This window comes from Salmo salar, chromosome 13 (assembly GCF_965601325.2).
Source record: "Salmo salar chromosome 13, fSalSal1, whole genome shotgun sequence".
Taxonomy (NCBI): Eukaryota; Metazoa; Chordata; class Actinopteri; order Salmoniformes; family Salmonidae; genus Salmo; species Salmo salar.
In genome coordinates, this window is record NC_138303.1 from 83,338,791 (window position 1) to 83,359,402 (window position 20,612).

At 40.9% G+C, this 20,612-nt stretch overlaps 1 protein-coding gene across 2 annotated transcripts in view; it reads left to right on the forward strand.

Moving 5' to 3' along the window:
* The window catches only part of LOC106567921 (cell adhesion molecule DSCAM), a 139,639-nt gene extending 127,754 nt beyond the window's left edge, over positions 1-11,885 (forward strand). Inside the window, exons 27-33 of one of the 2 annotated variants that reach the window (XM_082960374.1) lie at positions 562-738; positions 866-896; positions 1,087-1,202; positions 1,471-1,629; positions 5,647-5,844; positions 6,084-6,386; positions 8,342-11,885. In XM_082960374.1, coding sequence (XP_082816500.1) covers positions 562-738; positions 866-896; positions 1,087-1,202; positions 1,471-1,629; positions 5,647-5,844; positions 6,084-6,386; positions 8,342-8,736 — 1,379 coding nt within the window. In that variant the 3' untranslated portion in view covers positions 8,737-11,885. The remainder of the gene's footprint in view (positions 1-561; positions 739-865; positions 897-1,086; positions 1,203-1,470; positions 1,630-5,646; positions 5,845-6,083; positions 6,387-8,341) is intronic. The other variant, XM_082960375.1, reaches the window with a different exon arrangement.
* The last annotated feature ends 8,727 nt before the right edge of the window (positions 11,886-20,612 follow it).

A 20,612-nucleotide genomic window follows, 5' to 3' on the forward strand; every position in this document is an offset into this window, starting at 1 on the left:
ACCTCTTTTAAGTAGTGCTTCAGTTAACTGGGCATTATTGGAAATTCGTCAGAAGGTCAGGTGCTGATTGCAGGCAAGACAGTGCTACAACAGCTTGTAGGAGCAGATTGAGTGGGATTGCTGGGAAAGACATTTCGATTGGGATGTAAGCCGCAGACGCACTGTTACCTTTTGCCAGGCGCTTGCTGCATGTTTTAAACATTAACACAAAGGTAATTTAGTATTCATCGACAGATCCTGTATAGACTTAATTGACAGTGAGTATACGAAATGATAGGAACACCTTCCTAATATTGAGTTGTCGTGTGGTAGCAGAGAGAACAGTTTATGACTTGGCTGACTGGAGTCTTTGACTACCAGTCAGTCTATGTCATGGAAATGTTTTGTTCACTGTGAGTATATTTGTATTTGGCTGGTGTTTTGCAGTCATTATCTTCTCTACCAGGTCTGGTTTGCACACTTGACAATCCTGTAGTTAAGTACAAGAAACTTACATGGTCTTGTCATAACAAATATCATAACAGTTTGTCAGTTAATTACATTTCTATGACCTGTCCCCAGGCACCATCGCTCCCCTGGTGAAGGCCCCGACAGTGAGTGCGGGCAGTACGTCCAGTAACGAGGGTCTGAAAATGGTGACCATCATCTCATGTGTTCTGGTGGGCATTGTGCTGGTCTTCGTCCTGCTACTTGTGCTCAGGAGGCGGAGGCGGGAACAGAGACTGAAGAGGCTTAGAGGTGAGAGCAGCAACATGATTGGTTAGATTTCAGTAAAAGATTTCTGTAACTATCGTCAAACTATTTTTAATTATACTAAGAGAATCATCTGTATGTAATGTGATTTTTGTTCTTGTTTGCTCTGTAGATGCTAAAAGTTTAGCCGAGATGCTGATGAGGTAAGCATGAGCAGTTTGACACATAACTTAAAAGATAGTTAATATTTTGTTTAATGCATTACTGGAAGAAGAAAACATTAAATACTGTTTCTATGGAATAATATCAGAATCACTATTATCTGAATATCTTATCCAGTGTGTAATGAGATCTGCATTGACTTGTGTATGGCTTCCTGTGTTCCCCGTGCAGTAAAAACACGCGACCTGCAGACACCATCAACAAGCAGCAGCAGACCATGAGAATGCACATCGACATCCCCCGAGCCCAGCTGCTCATAGAGGAGAGAGACACCATGGAAACAGTCGGTGAGTGGACACTGATACATTATGCTGCTTTCATGTGTTCTCGGAATTATCGGCAACTTGTGACTTAAACTTACAGAAAGCTCCCAGACACGCCATAACTCATAATGAGCTTCCAATTAGGAAATACGAGTGGGAAATGTGTGTAACATTGGATAACAATGTGTGAATATTACATATTTGTGGCCTTCCAAGTGTTAGTAGTGCCTACTGTGGCTATTGTCATCGTACTGTAGGGACCATGTTTGTGAAAGCTCTCTTTCTCTTTCAGATGACAGGTCCACAGTGCTACTGACTGACAATGACTTTGGGGAGACCCAGAAACAGAAGTCGTCTACGGTTACCCACACTGTCCACTACCAGTCCCTGTCCCAGGCCACCGGACCTCTAGTGGATGTATCTGACGCTAGGCCAGGAACCAGTAAGTCCAGTACGAACATCCTCTTTACATTACTAGAGGTAAAACTAGAATGAATAAGGGGTATCAGGATTGCATTCATACGGCTGAAACTGATACAGCTAGAATTTATTCTATACAACCAGACTGACTTTATTCAGCTCCAGTCCTCAGAGAGTCATCACTAGCATTATGATCAGTGCCACTACCATCTCCACTGATGTTATTCACACAGATTAACAATTCCTTTCAGCACAATGGCTATTGCTGTTATATTATTTGCATATTCTGAACATGAATTATTATGTACAGTGCCTTCAGAAAGTATTCATACCTCTTGAATTATTCCATATTTTGTTGTGTTACAGCCTGAATTCAAAATTGATTAAATATATATTTTTTCTCACCCATTTCCTTGTAGTACCTCATAATGACAAAGTGAAAATATGTTTTTAGAAACTGTAGCAAATGTATTGAAAATGAAATACAGAAATATCTCATTTATATAAGCGATTTCAGCTGTGAGTCTTTCTGGGTAAGTCTCTAAGAGCTTTCCACACCTAGATTGTACAATATTTGCCCATTATTATTTTCAAAATTATTCAAGCTCTGTCAAATTGGTTGTTGATTATTGCTAAGACAACCATTTTCATGTCTTGCCATAAATACTCAAGTATATTTAAGTCAAAACTGTATCTTGGCCACTCAGGAACAATCACTGTCTTCTTGGTAAGCAACTCCAGTGTAGATTTTGGCCTTGTGTTTTAGGTTATTGCCCTGCTGAAGGAGAATTAATCTCCCAGTGTCTGGGGGAAAGCAGACTGAACCAGGTTTTCCTCTAGGATTTTGCCTGTGCTTCATGATTTGCCTGTGCTTAACTCCCCAGTCCTTAATGATTACAAGCATACCCATAACATGATGCAGCCACCACTATGCTTGAAAATATGGACAGTGGAACTCAGTAATGTGTTGTAATGGATTTTCCCCAAACAGAACACTTTGTATGCAGGACATAAAGATTTTTCCCCCACATTTTCTTTGCAGTATTACTTTAGTTCCTTGTTGCAAACAGGATGCATGTTTTGGAATATTTTTATTCTATACAGGCTTCCTTATTTTCACTCTGTCAATTTGGTTAGTATTGTGGAGTAACTACAATGTTGTTGATCCATCCTCAGTTTTCTCCTATCACAGCCATTAAACTCTGTATGTCACGCCCTGACCTGAGAGAGCCGTTTTTCTCTGTTTAGTTAGGTCTGGGTGTGATATGGGGTGGGCATTCTATGTGTTTTATTTCTATGTTTTGGCCGGGTATGGTTTCCAATAAGAGGCAGCTGTCTCTGATTGGGAGCCATACTTAGGCAGCCTTTTCCCACCTGGGTTTTTGTGGGTAGTTGTTTTCCGTTTAGTTGTCTGTTGCCTGACGGAACTGTTTGCTTTCATTTTTGTTTCTTTGTTTGACTGTTTCATTATAGTAATAAATATGAGCACTCAACACGCTGCGTTTTGGTCCACTCCTTTTGATGATCGTAACAGAACTACCCACCACCAAAGGACCAAGCAGCGTGGGCCGATTGACTGGACCTGGGAGGAAATCCTGTATGGGCAAGGACCCTGGACAAGGCCTGGGGAGTATCGCCGCCCGCAGGAGGAGATAGAGGCAGCGAAAGTGGAACGGCGATACTGGGAGGAACAGGCCAGGAAACAACGGAAGCCTGAGAGGCAGCGCCCCCAAAACATTTTTTGGGGGGGCACACGGGGAGATTGGCGAAGTTGGGGTTGAGACCTGAGCCAACTCCCCGTGCTTACCGTGGGGAGCGAGTGAACGAGCAAGCACCGTGTTATGCGGTGATGCGCACTGTGTCACCAGTGCGCACTCACAGCCCGGTGCGCTCAGTGCAAGCTCCTCACCGTTGCCGTGCTAGAGTTGGCCGTCAGCCAGGAAGAAGTGTGCCGGCTCAGCGTATCTGGTCTCCAGTGTGTCTCTTCGGCCCAGGTTATCCTGCACCAGCTCTACGCACGGTACCCCTCGTTCACCAGCACAGCCCAGTTCGTCCTGTACTAGCGCTCCGCCCTTGCTGGGCTAAAATAACCATCCAGCCAGGACGGGGTGTGCCAGCACTAAGCTCCAGACCTCCAGTGCGCCTCCATGCTCTGCGCACCTAGTCTCCTGTGCGTCTCCCCAGTCCGGTTCCAGCCCCATGTAGGAAGCCTCCAGTGATGATCAATGGTCCGAAGCCTCCAGTGATAATCCATGGCACGAAGCCTCCAGTGATGATCCATGGCCCGGAGCCTGTAGGGATGATCCATGGCATAAAGCCTCCAGTGATGATCCATGGCCCGGAGCCTGTAGGGATGATCCATGGCACGAAGCCTCCAGTGATGATCCATGGCCCGGAGCCTGTAGGGATGATCCATGGCACGAAGCCTCCAGTGATAATCCATGGCCCGGAGCCTCCAGTGATGATCCATGGCACAAAGCCTCCAGTGATGATCCATGGCACGGAGCCTGCAGCGACGGTACCCGGTCCGGAACCTACAGAGACGCTCCCCAGTCCGGAGCCTCCAGCGACGCTCCCCAGTCCGGAGCCTCCAGCGACGGTCCGCAGCCCGGAGTCTTCAGCGGCTGCGGTTTTTGTGGGTAGTTGTTTTCCGTTTAGTTGTCTGTTGCCTGACGGAACTGTTTGCTTTCGTTTTTGTTTCTTTGTTTAAGTGTTTCATTATAGTAATAAATATGAACACTCAACACGCTGCGTTTTGGTCCACTCCTTTTGACGATCGTAACACTGTAACTGTTTTAAAATCACTATTGGCGTCATAGTGAAATCCCTAAGTGGTTCCTTCCTCTCCAGCAACTGAGTTAGGAAGGATGCATGTATCTTTGTAGTGACTGGGTGTACTGATACACCATCCAAAGTGTAAATAATAACCATGCTCAAAGGGATGTTCAATGTCTACATTTTTTATTTTGACCCATCTACCAATAGGTGCCCTTCTTTGCCAGGCATTGGAAAACCTCCCTGGTCTTTGTGGTTGAATCTGTGTTTGAAATTCACTGCTCGACTGAGGGACCTTATGTGTGGGGTACAAAGATGAGGTTGTAATTCAAAAATCATGTTAAACGCTATTATTGCAAACAGAATGAGTCAGTGCAACTTATTATTATAATTATTTTTGTTATTTAACCTTTATTTGACTCGGCAAGTCAGTTAAGAACAAATTCTTATTTACAATGACGCCCTACCCCGGCCAAACCCAGACGACGCTGGGCCAATTTTGCGCTGCCCTATAGGACTCCCAATCACAGCCAGATGTGATACATCCTGGATTCGAACCAGGGACTGTAGTGACGCCTCTTGCACTGAGATGCAGTGCCTTAGACCGCTGCTCCACTCGGGAGAAAATTATGTGACTTGTTAAGCACATTTTTACTCCTGAACTTATTTAGGCTTGTCATAACAAAGGGGTTGAATACTTATTGCCTCAAGACATTTCAGCTTTTCATTTTTAATTAATTTGTAAACATTTCTAAAAACATAATTCCACTTTGACATTATGGGGTATTGTGTGTAGCCAGTGACAAAAAATCTAAATTTAATCAATTTTAAATTCAGGCTGTAACACAACAAAATAAGGAAAAATTCAAGGGGTGTGAATACTTTCTGAAGGCACTGTATGTGTATGGTATCCAACCAAAAAATGAGCCTATTTGCAAAGGACTGCAGTCAACCCAATTAAACATTCTCTTTGACCATGATGGTTTTCTCACTGCTATTGTAAGCTCTATGTATTTGTGTGAAAACAAGAAGTCCCGAGATGAACTGCATGTGCAGAGATATTGTGATGGTGGCGGTTTTGTCTTTGTTGGTTTATGTCAGGGTAGAGTGTCCAGCCTCATTGTTATAGCCAGCTACAAACTTACAGTCTCCTTTAAAAACACAGTCAGCTTAAAAAAACAGAGCATTGCAGTACTCGAGATGAGCCCTTGCTAAGTGACATAACACCCTGGTGTGTGACTGTGATGTAACATCCTGTGTCCTTCCTCCTCAGACCCCACAGCCCGCCGCACTGCCAAAGCAGGCCCTGCCGCACGCAACCGCTACGCTAGCCAGTGGACCCTGAACCGACCACACCCGCCAGTCTCGGCCCACACCCTGAGCACTGACTGGAGGCTGCCCACGCCACGGGTGGCCGGATCTGTGGATAAGGAAAGTGACAGCTACAGTGTCAGCCCATCTCAGGACACAGGTAACAATGCACCTGAAGACGAGACAAGTCTGTAACAACAGCTGTAACAGTCCCCATATAAGAATGTCTGCAACATCACTCTTAACCATGTCTATAACAAAACTTTCACCTCTGTATTAACAATAGATAGGCCTATTATAAAACTTGTAACAATGCCAACACTTAATAACAAGTATAATGCTAGCATTAGCCCCTAACTGCTTTACTAGCACGACCTCTAACCCTAACCCCTGGTGTAGACCGAGCGCGGAGCAGCATGGTGTCCACAGAGAGTGCGTCGTCCACCTATGAGGAGCTGGCGCGGGCCTACGAGCACGCCAAAATGGAGGAGCAGCTGCGCCACGCCAAGTTCACCATCACAGAATGCTTCATCTCGGACACGTCGTCGGAGCAGATGACGGCAGGCACCAACGACTACACAGACAGCCTGACATCCAGCACACCCTCCGAGTCAGGCATCTGTAGGTTCACCGCTTCCCCGCCCAAGCCTCAGGACGTCAGCCGAGTCATGAACATGGCCGTGCCCAAGGCTCACAGACCGGGTGAGGCCGCGTAGACACATAGCTAACTCTGCTATAGCTAACTCTTGAGTCCTGAGCTCTGTTGCTAACCTTCGCTAACCTTCATCAGGCCTGTAATGCTATGGGTTTGTAAATATTTACTGCTGATGTATTCACTCAACTGTTGAATATGCCGAAGATAATGATGTAGTAATGCCACTATTACTTGATGCAACAAATGTGGAGTTTTGCAGACAGTTCTTTGCATAAATTAAATATGTTTTAAGGTTAATGTATTAATAAATTAAGCTTATTCTATTGACGATAGTGTGACAAAATTCCATTGCAGGATGACCAATCTTTAACATTGAACCACTCAAGTCTGTGATCTGCTATGAGGTCACTTCATCTTATAAATTCAGTCTATTTTTTATTAAAGTCATCATCTCTATTCATTCTATTTTTGGCTCATTGTAGAGTATATTTTATTAAACTCAGACTTTGTAGACTTTACTCAGATAAGCGTGTAATAAACTGCACTAGTGTCTTAAATCTATAACATTACTTATTTAGGTTATAGAAAAGCCACAGTCTCGTTCTTCATCCATTACCCCAATGTGTATAATGAGATATGGAGGGCTTTAAACGACATTGTAAATGTTGTCATTAATTTAATGTTGATCAAGGCCATGAGGACAGATTGCAGCATGGCGGTATGAGAATAATTAATCACTGAAGTATTCGTTGGCATATAACCTCAATAACTAGGCAAAGTTTGTATACATAAATCTTCTTAAGGTTAGGCGTCCCGCTAGCGGGAGAACTTCCGGTGAAACTGGAGGGCGTGCAATTCAAATAAATAATCATAAAGATTATGGATATTAAACATTTATATCGGTTAAAAGCTTAAATTCTTGTTAATCTAACTGCACTGTCCGATTTACAGTAAGCTTTACAGCGAAAGCATGCCATGTGATTGTTTGAGGACGGCGCCACACATCAAAATATTTTTCCACCGGCACAGGTTTTATAAATTCACAAATACCGATTAAATATTCACTTACTTTTGAAAATCTTCCTATGATTTGTCATCCAAAGGGTCCCAGCTACAACATGTAGTGTCATTTTGTTAGATAAAATCCTTCTTTGTATCCCAAAAAGTCTGTTTAGTTGGCGCCATTGATTTGAGTAATCCACTTGTTCAACATGCAGAGAAAGGAATCCAAAAAGCTACCGCTAAACTTTGTTAAAACAAGTCGAAATACATTTCTATTTAATCCTCAGATACCCTAAAATGTAATTAAACTGTAATATTTAATACGGAAAGATGTATGTTCAATAGGAAAACGGTATTAGCAGGTGCGTGTCCTCTTCGTCGCGCGCGGATACAAGAATTTCCAAGTCTGTGTCCCTGTACTAAAACTCATTATTCTTCCTCATTTTGGAAGAAACAAGCCTGAAACCTTGAACAAAGACTACTGACACCCATTGGAAGCCATGGGAATTGCATACTGGGAGCTAGATTTAATTATTTACCTATATGTTCCATTGGAAGAGCATTGGATTTTCTCCTACCATATCGAATGTGTTATAGTCTTCTACATTATTTTAACATTTCTACAAACTTCAGAGTGTTTTCTTTCCAATGTTACCAATTATATGCTGGCTTCAGGGCCTGAGCATCAGGCAGTTTACTTTTGGCATGTCAGTCAGGCGGAAATTGAGAAAAATAGACCCTAGCCTGAAGAAGTTGTAAATTACTTTCACATACTGTATAAGCTAGTTTTGTTGGTTGGAGTGGCAGATGTGATGATCTTGTATCTGAGGGGGTAAAGACATTTCTATTTCCACCCAACCCTTTCCCCAGGGGCAGTAATTTCTCTAATGAAGTATTTTGAACTGAGATTTTTCCATAATTTGACCATGTTATATGTTTAATTCAGTGGTGTTGTTTTCCAAAAACTAACTCCCCTCTCTCTCTCTACTTTGTCCTGTAGGGGGCGAGCTTGTGCACCTGCCTCCTTACCTGCGCATGGACTTCCTGCTGAACCGTGGCATGTCGTGCACGGGCACTGGAGGGAGGGGTGGTGCCGGGGGGGAGGGGGCCATGGGTCAGGCCTGTCTGGAACCCCAGAAGAGTCGCTCCCTGAAGCGGCCGTCGCGTATGGCGCCCCCTACACCCACAGAGGCCCCCCAGGCCACCAGCAGGGCCAGCAGCAGGGACCCAGTGCCCCAATGGCAGCCCGGCTCAGCCGCCACCCTGCCCCACAGAGAGGGCTCAGAGCTGGCCCAGGCCGCCAAGCTTAGCACCTCCCAGGAGTCCCTACTGGACTCACGAGGACACCTCAAACAGACCAACAACCCCTACGCAAAGTCCTATACGCTGGTATAACACCAGAGGCATGGGGCTGGACTAAAACTCACACTAACACTGGACTTATTACACTTACAAGTGCAGTAAACTGACTCTCACCACACAGTCCTGTATATAACGTCCCCTTTCTTCTTAAACGAGGGATAACTTTTACTAATCTCCTTTTATTTATTTTGGAGCTTTCTTTGTTTTTTAAACTTGTGAGAAATTTCACTCATCTGAAATGACTCCATGCGGAGCTTGCCAAAATAATTACGTTATGAGGGAACATAATTTATTATTGATTATTATTTTTAATCAATAATTATTAATCAGGGATTATTTGTTGTTAGTTGTCAACTTTTAATGATTATTAATTATTGATTAGAAATGATCAACTATTACCATTACTACACTGTTTTAATAAGAACCTGGACAACTTTTTTTCAGAGTGTGAGATGATAATTTGGAGCCCATACTTTTTTTCTATGGAAAATTCCTTTTAAACACTGAATGAAACTTAGGAAAATCTGAAATCTGGGAATGAAAGCAATCGACAGCTGTCCAAACTTGTCAGCTGCTCTCAAATTGTTACTTTTTGAAGAAAAAATACATCTATTTCCTATGGATGCATGGGGACTGACCAATTAAAGACTATTATAAGGATTATGATCACAACTGGACAGCCCAGTTGAGCATTTTGTCACACTATGAAATGATCCAATGTGAAGATTTATTATTCTTATTACTATAAATATATATATAAAAAGAGATCACTTTTATCTGTGGATATTACAGGGAAGAATTGATTTGGTTAATAAAGTCCTTAGTCATGTTTGCACATATCTCATTTTGATTAGGAAATGGAGTCACTATTGATCTTTCTCTGTATTCCATTCTCTGATGGTGCAATATGAAAAAAGATTATGAAAATTATATGGATACTATTTGCTCTATACTGTACTATAATGAAAATAATGACTATGTTGTGAGTATACTTACAGGGCGGGACAAACCCCAGCTATGTATCAGGTGTAGTTTACCACTGCTAATTTGCCAGGGTGGTAGATGAAGTTAGCTAGAACAGGGAGGGTTAGAGATTTAACGGTTTGCACTTCATGACACCCAAAAAGTGTGTCCAGACAGAGCCCCTATTCTCAGTGCACTAGGTAGAGTCTTCAAGACTCTCTCTCCTCTTCAGTAGATTTACTGTTGCTGCATTGCAGTGATGCTCCTCTACAGGGAAAAAACAATGAGACAATCCAACAGAATCCCCCTTTCAAACCAAACCTAAAGTCTATGGGAAATATCTATCTAAAGTGTGGATATAACAAAACTGTCTTGTTGTTGTCTACCCTGGCCCATTTCTTTCTTTCTTTAAGTCCTGGAGGGAGAGTTTGATAAGAATGCTGTGAGGTTATTAATGCCAGTTTTTATTATTAGTTTTAATTAATTGTCTTCATATTCCTTTTAACAAGATGTCGCTTTTTATTTTTAACATGGTGTTCACCATGGTGGCACTGAAATAAAGAGAAATTAACACACCGTTCAAATTTGATTAATAAAAAGGCTGTTCCCAAAATGATCCTGCAAATTTGGACATGAATGACTGGAGATGGGTCTTTTTAGAGGCACTGATAGAGGAGGATGCCTCCGAAGGTTTCCCTGTGTGGGTCACTGGGGGAGTGAGTGAGTTGAGTGAGTGGGGTGGTAGTGGTGGATTTTTGGATAACTCATCTTAAAGGGCAACTGAACGTAAAAAGCCATTTCTCTGGTTGAAAACGGCCTATCTCAGAAACATTTATTCCAGTGCCAAAATTGACAAAAAACTTTAAGTAGAATAACTTTGGTCATAAAGTCAGTACATTCCAAAACAGAGTTTTGTGAGATTTGTGTAACTGAGGTCGTCACAACTTACATGAGGGTTGGGTTTGGATTACAATCATGCCCACTAAAATGGGATTGTATCGCCAAGGGAGAATTGTTATGCACTGAGAAACGAATGCGTTGATTGCACTCTATCCAATCATAGCAGCGAACCTCCAGACAGCGAGACAGACCTGCCTATTAAGCAACTCCCCGGACTCTGACTTATTTACATAAAACAACTTGTCACCAATATTATGTTGAAAGAACACTTGGCCCCTATGGAGTGAACAACTTGCTGATGTGTTTGATAGTGATCACTCAAGTCTGCCACTGTTTTGGTCAAAATGAGAATTGAGACAATGTGCACTTGCATCCCGACTGCCTCTTGTCAATATTCCAAAATTCTAAACCCTTTCTAGAGCGTCTTGTGTCCCGCTGCGACCTGTTTCGTAAGATGATTCGCTATGAAACACTGCCAGACAGACACACTCTCTGGTAATAAAGTAGTTTTTCATGCACATGTTATAACTTGAGAAATACTGCACTAAACACCTTAGCTAAATGTAAAATTGTGCGACCTCGGCAAAAATGTGAAAATTACAGATTTCTTGATTTATCTCTATGTTGTTGCTATTGTGCCTTAAGAAGGACAAATAACAGTAACTGCCAGGGTACGATAAATCAAACATAACACACCCACATCGAACCATACCCCCAAGACCCAAATCTCGTTTATCTTTTTTTAAATATATATATTTAAAAAAATATATATTCTCCACACCAGATACAAACATACACATACAAACAACAAATTACAGACGCACACAAACAACGACTATCTCATCTGCCCAGGCCCACATGCTCACCCCCCATCCATAGTACCTGCATTATTGTTTGCCACAAATTGTACCAATTTGTTTTTCTTAGTCGCCCATGCTATTTCAATATTTCAATAATTAATCATTACATTTTTCCATGGTGTTGATGATGGCAGATTAATTGATTTCTAAGTTTTTAAGTATATGTTTTTTAAAGATGAGTGATGGAAGAGAATCATCCAGCCCATTGGGTATCTCACTGCACCCACATATGACATGTCTTGAAATATGCAGACAGATGGATTAAAAGTTAGTTTACATTCTAATACTTCTGACTGCCAACTTTCTAGCTCTGCCCATAACTTTTGGACTTTATAGCATTCCCAGAAAGCATGAATGATTGAGTCATTGTTCGTTTTACACTTAAGACATGACTCTGCCATTGTGCTGTGGAATTTGTGAATTCTGTCTCTTGTATAATAAATTGTAAACATTAGTTTATACTGGATTAAGCGTACATTTTTGGGTAAGTGTAATTTCATTAGTTATGCTCCAACATTCCCTCCATCTTGTGACAACATCATTTATTTTTAAGTCTTGGTTCCAATAGTTTATCTAATTTATCTTAATGAAGAGCAGAAACATTCATGCGAATCGGTGAGTTCAGCCACTCTTTAATTGAATTTAAACAACAGTCATTGATGATCATCACATTCATTACAGCACTCATGAGTCTCACAATACTAAAATTCTCCAAATGAAAATATTGTTTGTACCAATGACATTGAATGTTTTTTCAGTGCTAAAGATATTAACCAGCGCTCATTAATAACTTGTGCACAACTCTTTGCCTGCAGGTGGCAGTGTTGCAAAGTTAAGCTGCCTATTTTCATTGAATAACACACTTTATCTAATGTATCATCTCTAGGTAGCCTCAAAACATATCAGATCAATTTCACACTTACCGTCTCATATTTCTGTTTATAACACTAACTTTTAGTAAATTTGGTAATGATTGCCATCCTGCATGCTTCAATGCATTGTGAAGAATGTGAGATGGTGTATTCCTATCGACTGATCCAATGTGTAGTGTTCTTCAAGACTATTAGGAGAAGGTTTAGTTATGGGGGGAAATGTGACCTGGCAGGATCAATAGCCAGGATGGATCAAACCAATCAATCCTTATGTTCCTGCTGCAAAGAAGTGTGTGTACAAAAACAGTGAAAATTAGACTACATTCAACTCTTATGGCACTGCTTTGGATGTGTTCTCTGAATAGAGAAACCTAAACAAAAACACACTCAGTTGCTGCTGGAATGCAAAGGCTACATTTCAGGGCCTAACAATTAAGTCCCTTCAAACACAAACTCTCTAATATGTCACTAGCCAGCACAACTTGGCATTTTAACCCATTAGGTGCTGAAACTGCTCCATTTCAATCCCCCAGTGAGTGGGTGTGGTGTTAGGCTAGTAGCTGTGACTTTGAGTAAGAGGCGCTTACTAAATTGGTCTATTGATTGGGAGCCTTCCAGACTGTCACTCTGGAGATTCAGCCTGAGCTCCCCAACCGACGCCTCGGCTTGAAAATTGCTTCCACTGTCCTATATCACAGACTGGAGGGCTAATGGGAAGGAGTATTACTCAGCATGACAACTTTATTCGCCATCCTCTTCTGAAGTACACAACAAATTAAATGTAGTGACAGAGATTTACTCAGCCCGCCACACTTGGCCGTTATTAACTGCTGTCATAAATAAAAGGCGCGGACCGGACTGAATTCTTGCCTCTGATATGAAGGAGAAATATGGAGCTGTCTGTCACTGGGCCAGGCTGGTATGTTGATTGTATCTATAGATGGGCGTGGAGCACTGCTTGATTTGCTTTAATTAGGACGTGTTAAATGCAATCACATGGTCAGCCAAGGGTGTGTGTTGTGTGTGGAGAGAGGGGGTATGGAGTTGGTGTGGCATCTGGTGTGACATATGGAACATAATGTTTTCTTTATGAGATATTGGGATATGGGTACATGATGACAGGGAAGTAGGAAGATTAATCGTTTCACTGTCCTCATTTCAGATGTTCATTAAAACTACGACCATATGACTCAATGGAGATGATATAAGCATTATTGAACTGGGTGTGTGTTACAGTTCAGTTGCTGTACCGTACATCCTTCTGGGGTTCAAGAATCCATGTCATGGGTGTGATTGCTCAGAGTTTTGGACCTCCAATTTACTCTGAAGTCAGTGTATTTATCCAATGTACCACCATCCTACTCAGTATACTGGTTGATCTCAACTCCTACTCCGAACCCTGGTTTGTATGCTGGCTTCCTGCCAGCTTTGACATCAAAAAATGCTGCAGCATCTTTCAGGAAGAGAAACCACCTCACATTTCTGCATAATGTTTCCTTATGCCTCAGTCCAAAGAATACCTCAAATAGCTGGGCAGCACATCCCACTGACACCAACGTCGCAAATATGAAGTTCCATCTGCATGGATTCTGGGGTGCACTAACCCCTTGGCAAATTGCTACTGTATGTTAAACCACTTAACAGCGGTGTTAGTTAGCTTACCAACAGGATCATCACAGAATATTTTCATTCAGAAACTTAAAATGTACAAATGCCCTTTGTAAAAACTACATACAGTACATAACAGCAAGATTTTGAGAACGTGTAAATGCGATGACAGAGACAGAGTGTCATTGATCGTGGACAATGTATTTACAGTAGAGCGTTGAGTGTCTGTCACCTCTGACAGAGGCCCTCCATTGACCACCAGCACTGAGTCATAAGGCTGGATCTCTTGGTGCCTGAAAGCACAAGTGCTTCAGCAGCTGTCAGTAGAAAGCATGAATAGGACATTCCTTGGTTAGGGTCAGCCCTAAAAACATTCTACATAGACTGAAGAGGATTGTATAGTTCCACCATGGTAAACCTTATGGTGTGGCAAATCAATAGTCTATCCATACAACACATGTAGATGTCAACCCCAATACATGTTAATGTCATCGTCACCAATCAACTGCATTACAGTTAAAAACGACTTTGACTACAGTACCACCACCGGTATGCTAGCTCTGCTACTAGTTTATATCAGCGGGAGTTAGCATTTAGCAGTCACTTCTTCTAAACCTGAAAACTTCTAATGTTATGCAGCGATAGCCAAATATATCCAAATTGGACTTTAGTAACCACACCATGGGCCTGTTACAATACATCAATCATGACGGATTAGACAAATATCCACTGTTAGTTCATATTTGTTAAATGTGCACCAATCCGGTGTCCTTCTTTAGTCCCCCACGGTCTGCGTTCCCTTGACCTCTTTACCGCATCTAAAGCCAGGTTATAGATTCCTGTATGTAGGATTAGAGCAACACTTAAGGCTTGCCCAACTTCAGTGATAGTATTTTTATCTGCTGGGACCACAAGTTTGTGTCCCGGGATCCCGCTTAATAGCTTAGTGGTTAGCTGCTAGCCATCAAGCTAATAGAGCAGGCTAGTAGTGCTAGCCACCTGGTGCTTTTATCCATGGCTGGACACAACTGCGATAGGTGCAAGATGATTTCCACACAAGAGGAGGGAGAACATTTTACATTTTTCAATGGACAGGAGTTTGTCTGCCCTACATGCATCACCATCAAGCAGCTTCGGGAAGAGATTCAGCAGGTATATCTCACTGGTCACCCCCAAAGCCAATTCCTCCTTTGGCTGCCTTTCCTTCCAGTTCTCTGCTGCCAATGACTGGAACGAACTGCAAAAATCACTCAAGCTGGAGACACATATCTCCCTCACTAGCTTTAAGCACCAGCTGTCAGAGCAGCTCACAGATCACTGCACCTGTACATAGCCCATCTGTAAATAGCCCATCCAATTACCTCATCCCCATACTGTATTTATTTATTTATCTTGCTCCTTTGCACCCCAGTATCCCTACTTGCACATTCATCTTCTGCACATCTACCATTCCAGTGTTTAATTGCTATATTGTAATTAGTTCGCCACCATGGCCTATTTATTGCCTTACCTCCCTTATCTTACCTCATTTGCAAACACTGTATATAGACTTTTTCTACTGTATTATTGACTGTATGTTTGTTTATTCCATGTGTAACTCTGTGTTGTTGTATGTGTCAAACTGCTTTGCTTTATCTTGGTCAGGTCACAGTTGTAAATGAGAACCTGTTCTCAACTAGCCTACCTGGTTAAATAAAGGTGAAATAAATAAAAACATGTAATTTAATAAACCCTCCCTGGAAAATGTTCAAGGAACCAGAGTAAAACGTTCTCAAAACCTCCTCGCAACCTACAAATAAAGTTCCCAGAACAGACAAAATGTTCACCTCCGTTCCAAGAATGTTTAAAAAACATTCTGTTTTACCAATCATAAAACGTACAGCTTTGTTCCCAGAACAAATTGGAAACCAAAAACGGACGTTCCCACAACATCCAAGAAAGCAAATGTGCTAGCTGGATTCTATTCACACGCGTGGCTCAACATATAACACAGATCAGAAAACAAATCCACTGTAATTGATAACATGTCATTGGTGTAAGTTTGACATATAGACCATACTGTATATGTAAGGGATATTTTTTATTTTATTTTATTTATTTCACCTTTATTTAACCAGGTAGGCAAGTTGAGAACAAGTTCTCATTTGCAATTGAGGTGTATGGGAAAGTTTGAGAATCCATTATGTATCCATTGGATGTTTAAAGGCACTTGATCAGCAGGGTTTCAGTGCAAAAAGATTTTAAACAATTGTCTCAATTGACTGCTGCAACATTATTGGCTTTAAAGCCATATAGTAAATCACCTAGATCGATCAATTCAGTCAAGTTCAGATTTCAGTGCAAGCTCAGGATGAAGCTGTTAAGCCTAGCAGCCTGTCAAACAGTGTAATGATGCTTAGCTTCAAAAGGTTCATGGTTCATGCAAACACCTTACCTATCAAGCTGACTTAACACGTTCTGCCTACCTCAAGTCTTATATGATATACTTTTGTTTTTAAGATACCTTTAAAAGTTATTTGAATTGATAATGTGAGGTCCTACAGTTGAAGTTGGAAGTTTACATACACCTTAGCCAAATACATTTAAACTCAGTTTTCACAATTCCTGACATTTAATCCTAGCAAAAATTCCCTGTCTTAGGTCAGTTAGGATCACCGCTTTATTTTAAGAATGTGAAATGTCAGAATAATAGCAGAGAGAATGATTTATTTCAGATTTTATTTCTTTCAGCACATTCCCATTGGGTCAGAAGTTAACATACACTCAATTAGTATTTGGTAGCATTGCCTTTAAATTGTTTAACTTGGGTAAAACGTTTTGGGTAGCCTTCCACAAGTTTCCCACAATAAGTTGGGTGAATTTTGTCCCATTCCTCCTGACAGAGCTGGTGTAACTGAGTCAGGTTTGTAGGCTTCCTTGCTCACACATGCTTTTTCAGTTCTGCCCACAAATTTTCTATAGGATTGAGGTCAGGGCTTTGTGATGGCCACTCCAATACCTTGTCTTTGTTGTCCTTAAGCCATTTTGCCACAATTTTGGAAGTATGCTTGGGGTCATTGTTCATTTGGAAGACCCATTTGCGACCAAGCTTTAACTTCCTGACTGATGTCTTGAGATGTTGCTTCAATATATCCACATAATTTTCCTGCCTCATGAAGCCATCTATTTTGTTAAGTGCACCAGTCCCTCCTGCAGAAAAGCAACCTGACAACATGATGCTGCAACCCCCGTGTTTCACGGTTGTGATGGTGTTCTTCCGCTTGCAAGCCTCCCCCTTTTTCCTCCAAACATATCGATGGTCATTATGGCCAAACAGTTCTATTTTTGTTTCATCAGACCAGAGGACATTTCTCCAAAAAGTACAATCTTTGTCCCCATGTGCAGTTGCAAACCGTAGTCTGGCTTTTTTATGGCGGCTTTGGAGCAGTGGCTTCTTCCTTGCTGAGCGGCCTTTCTGCTGCCGATATAGGACTTGTTTGGATATAGATACCTTTGTACCTGTTTCCTCCAGCATCTTCACAAGGTCCTTTGCTGTTGTTCTGGGATTGATTTGCACATTTCGCACAGAAGTACTTTCATCTCTAGGAGACATAGCGCGTCTTCTTCCTGAGCGGTACCACGGCTGCGTGGTCACATGGTGTTTATACTTGCATACTATTGTTTGTACAGACGAACGTGGTACCTTCAGGCGTTTGGAAATTGCTCCCAAGGATGTACCAACTTGTGAAGGTCTACAATCTTTTTTCTGAGGTCTTGGCTTATTTCTTTAGATTTTCCCATGATGTCAGCAAGCAAGCCTTGAAATACATCCACAGGTACACCTCCAATTGACTCAAATGATGTCAATTAGCCTATCAGAAGCTTCTAAAGCCAAGCCTGTTTAACAGCACAGTCAACTTAGTGTATGTAAACTTCTGACCCACTGGAAATCTGATACAGTGAGTTATAAGTGAAATAATCTGTCTGTAAACAATTGTTGGAAAAAGTACTTGTGTCATGCACAAATTTTATGTCCTAACTGACTTGCCAAAACTATAGTTTGTTAACAATAAATTTAGGGAGTGGTTGAAAAACAAGTTTTGATGACTCCAACCTAAGTGTATGTAAACTTCTGACTTCAACTGTACATCATTTAAAGGTCCTGCACAGTCATCCTATTTTGCAAGTAAAAATAGCCTTTGAATGACCAAAACATCATGCATAATATTTTTCGGCTCTTAAAATGCTCAGAATTTAATATATTTTACCTTTTCTCTCATTTCTAACTATTAGGAAGCATGAAATAACAGGCAGGGGTGGAAAAGGTACTCAATTGTCGTACTTGAGTAAAAGTAAAGATACCTTAATATAAAATGACTAAAGTAAAAGTGAAAGTAACCCAATAAAATACTACTTGAGTAATAGTCTAAAGTATCAGATTTTAAATGTACTTAAGTACAGTGGTGGAAAAAGTACTCAATTTTCATACTTGAGTAGAAGTACAAAGTAAAAGTAAATTCTATACATCAAATTCCTTTTATTTAGTAAACCAGACGGCACAATTTCCTTTTTTATTACTTTTTTTGACAGCCAGGGGCACACTCCAACACTCAGACATAATTTACAAAGGAAGCATTTATGTTTAGTGAGTCCACCAGATCGGAGGCAGTAGGGATGACCAGGGACATTCTCTTGATATGTGTGTGAATTGAAACTTTTTCCTGTACTGCTAGCATTCAAATTGTAACTAGTACTTTTGGGTGTCAGGGAAAATGTTTGGCGTAAAAAGTAGTCAAACATATAAATAGTAAGCATTTACATTTTAGTAGACGCTTTTTTCCAGAGCGACTTACAGTAGTGAATGCATACATTTCATACATTTCATTTCACGCATTTAAAAAAAAAATATATATTTATTTTTGTACTGGCCCCACGTGGGAATCGAACCCACAACTGTGGCATTGCACACACCAAGCTGGCGTTGCAAACACCATGCTCTACCAACTGAGCCACAGGGAAGCTGTGTAAAGTACATATACACCGAAAAACTACTTAAGTAGTACTTTAAAGTATTTTTACTTAAGTATTTTACACCATTGATAACAGGTTCAGTGGGCGGTGAGCTTATATTGTTGAGCTCGTCTTGACTGACAGCTCTTTGAAACACCCTTGTGGTCTTTGCCAGGTAACAAGGTAAACAATGGGCCACATGTCATTGATGACCACCAGGTAAACAATGGGCCACATGTCATTCTGAGCTGATCATGGACTGTTGAATATCAGACAAACTGAAGCAATACACAATTGTATTTCTATTGTTTTGTAACTAATTTACAGAATACAGTTCACTGATACACTTCTTCACAATAATTAGTAAGGCCTGAGTCACCTTAGAAGCTTCAACATAAGGGAATGTACATGAAAACAGCATACAATAAGTGTACTGGACAATTTATTGATGCCTCTGTATTAGCATTAAAAATAACAATATGTTTAGAATTGTATGTATTGATCAGACATTTATTTGATAATTTACAATAGGCCAGCATGGCCAAAATATTGATCAACATAAACACTCATGAAAAATAAAGGTGAGAAACAATTGTGACATTAAAAATAATAATTAGAGCAGTGTAATGATGCTTCGCTTCAAAAGGTTCATTGTTAACGCACACACCTTACCTAATATAGGCACCTGGCCACCTAGCTCTCGAAAACCCTTCTTCTCCATATGTAAGGGTTTCATCAGTTACATTTGTCCACATTTTATTCCTTCTGAACTACAATTCTGAGGCTTTAACGTTTAGAAACGTCAATAATCATTGCTTTCAAATGGTTTTCCGAAAGACGCTGATATTCCCCTTATCTTTCCAACAAGCTCAGTCTCAGTGCAGAGTTAGACGTTCATCCACGCTCTCCAAATGTCCAATTTTCAAGTTGCTCATTCTAGGCACTCATTCCAAATGGTTAAGAATTGGGTTAAGGTTTGAGATAGGGTTAAGGTAAGAGCTAAAACCAAGAATAAAAAAACAGTGTCAATAACTGGGATCAAACACAGAACCTTCTGATCCAGAGTCATGAGATTACACCCATGACTTCATTTCCTGACTTCCTCAGGACATGGATAGATGTCCAATTTTGAAGTAAATTGTGAATGACCTGGCTGTATCTTTCATATCAGAGAGAAAGAATCTTTCAAATAAAAAATATACACTTACTGTAGCAGTTTTTTACAGATCAACAGCTGTGTCTGCCTCCAGTTGACAAACTACACTTCCTCCTCAGTTACGCTTACATACAGGTGTTCGGAGCATGCTAGATAGCCAATTATGTCTTCCCTTTGTCTTCCGTAAACAAACACTATAATATGGAGAAATGGCCGTGTGGGAACACTATCCCTAACCCCATAAAGGTGTGTAGTAATTTAACCTTTTTTTATTTTTTATTAATCGTCGCTGATATGAAAGATACGTTCCTTATGTTTCCAAAAATGTACCGCAAGTGATGCAATATTTGGTTGTGCACTTTTTTGTGAAACTTTTCAATGTTTGTATTTCCAATTTTTGTGTGCCTGAAATGCTCAATTGATGCAGATTTCAAATGAATAACTATGATTTATAAGAAATTCCGCTATGCCCTCAGACGAACCATCAAACAAGCAAAGCGTCAATACAAGATTAAGATTGAATCCTACTACACAGGCTCTGACACTCGTCTGATGTGGCAG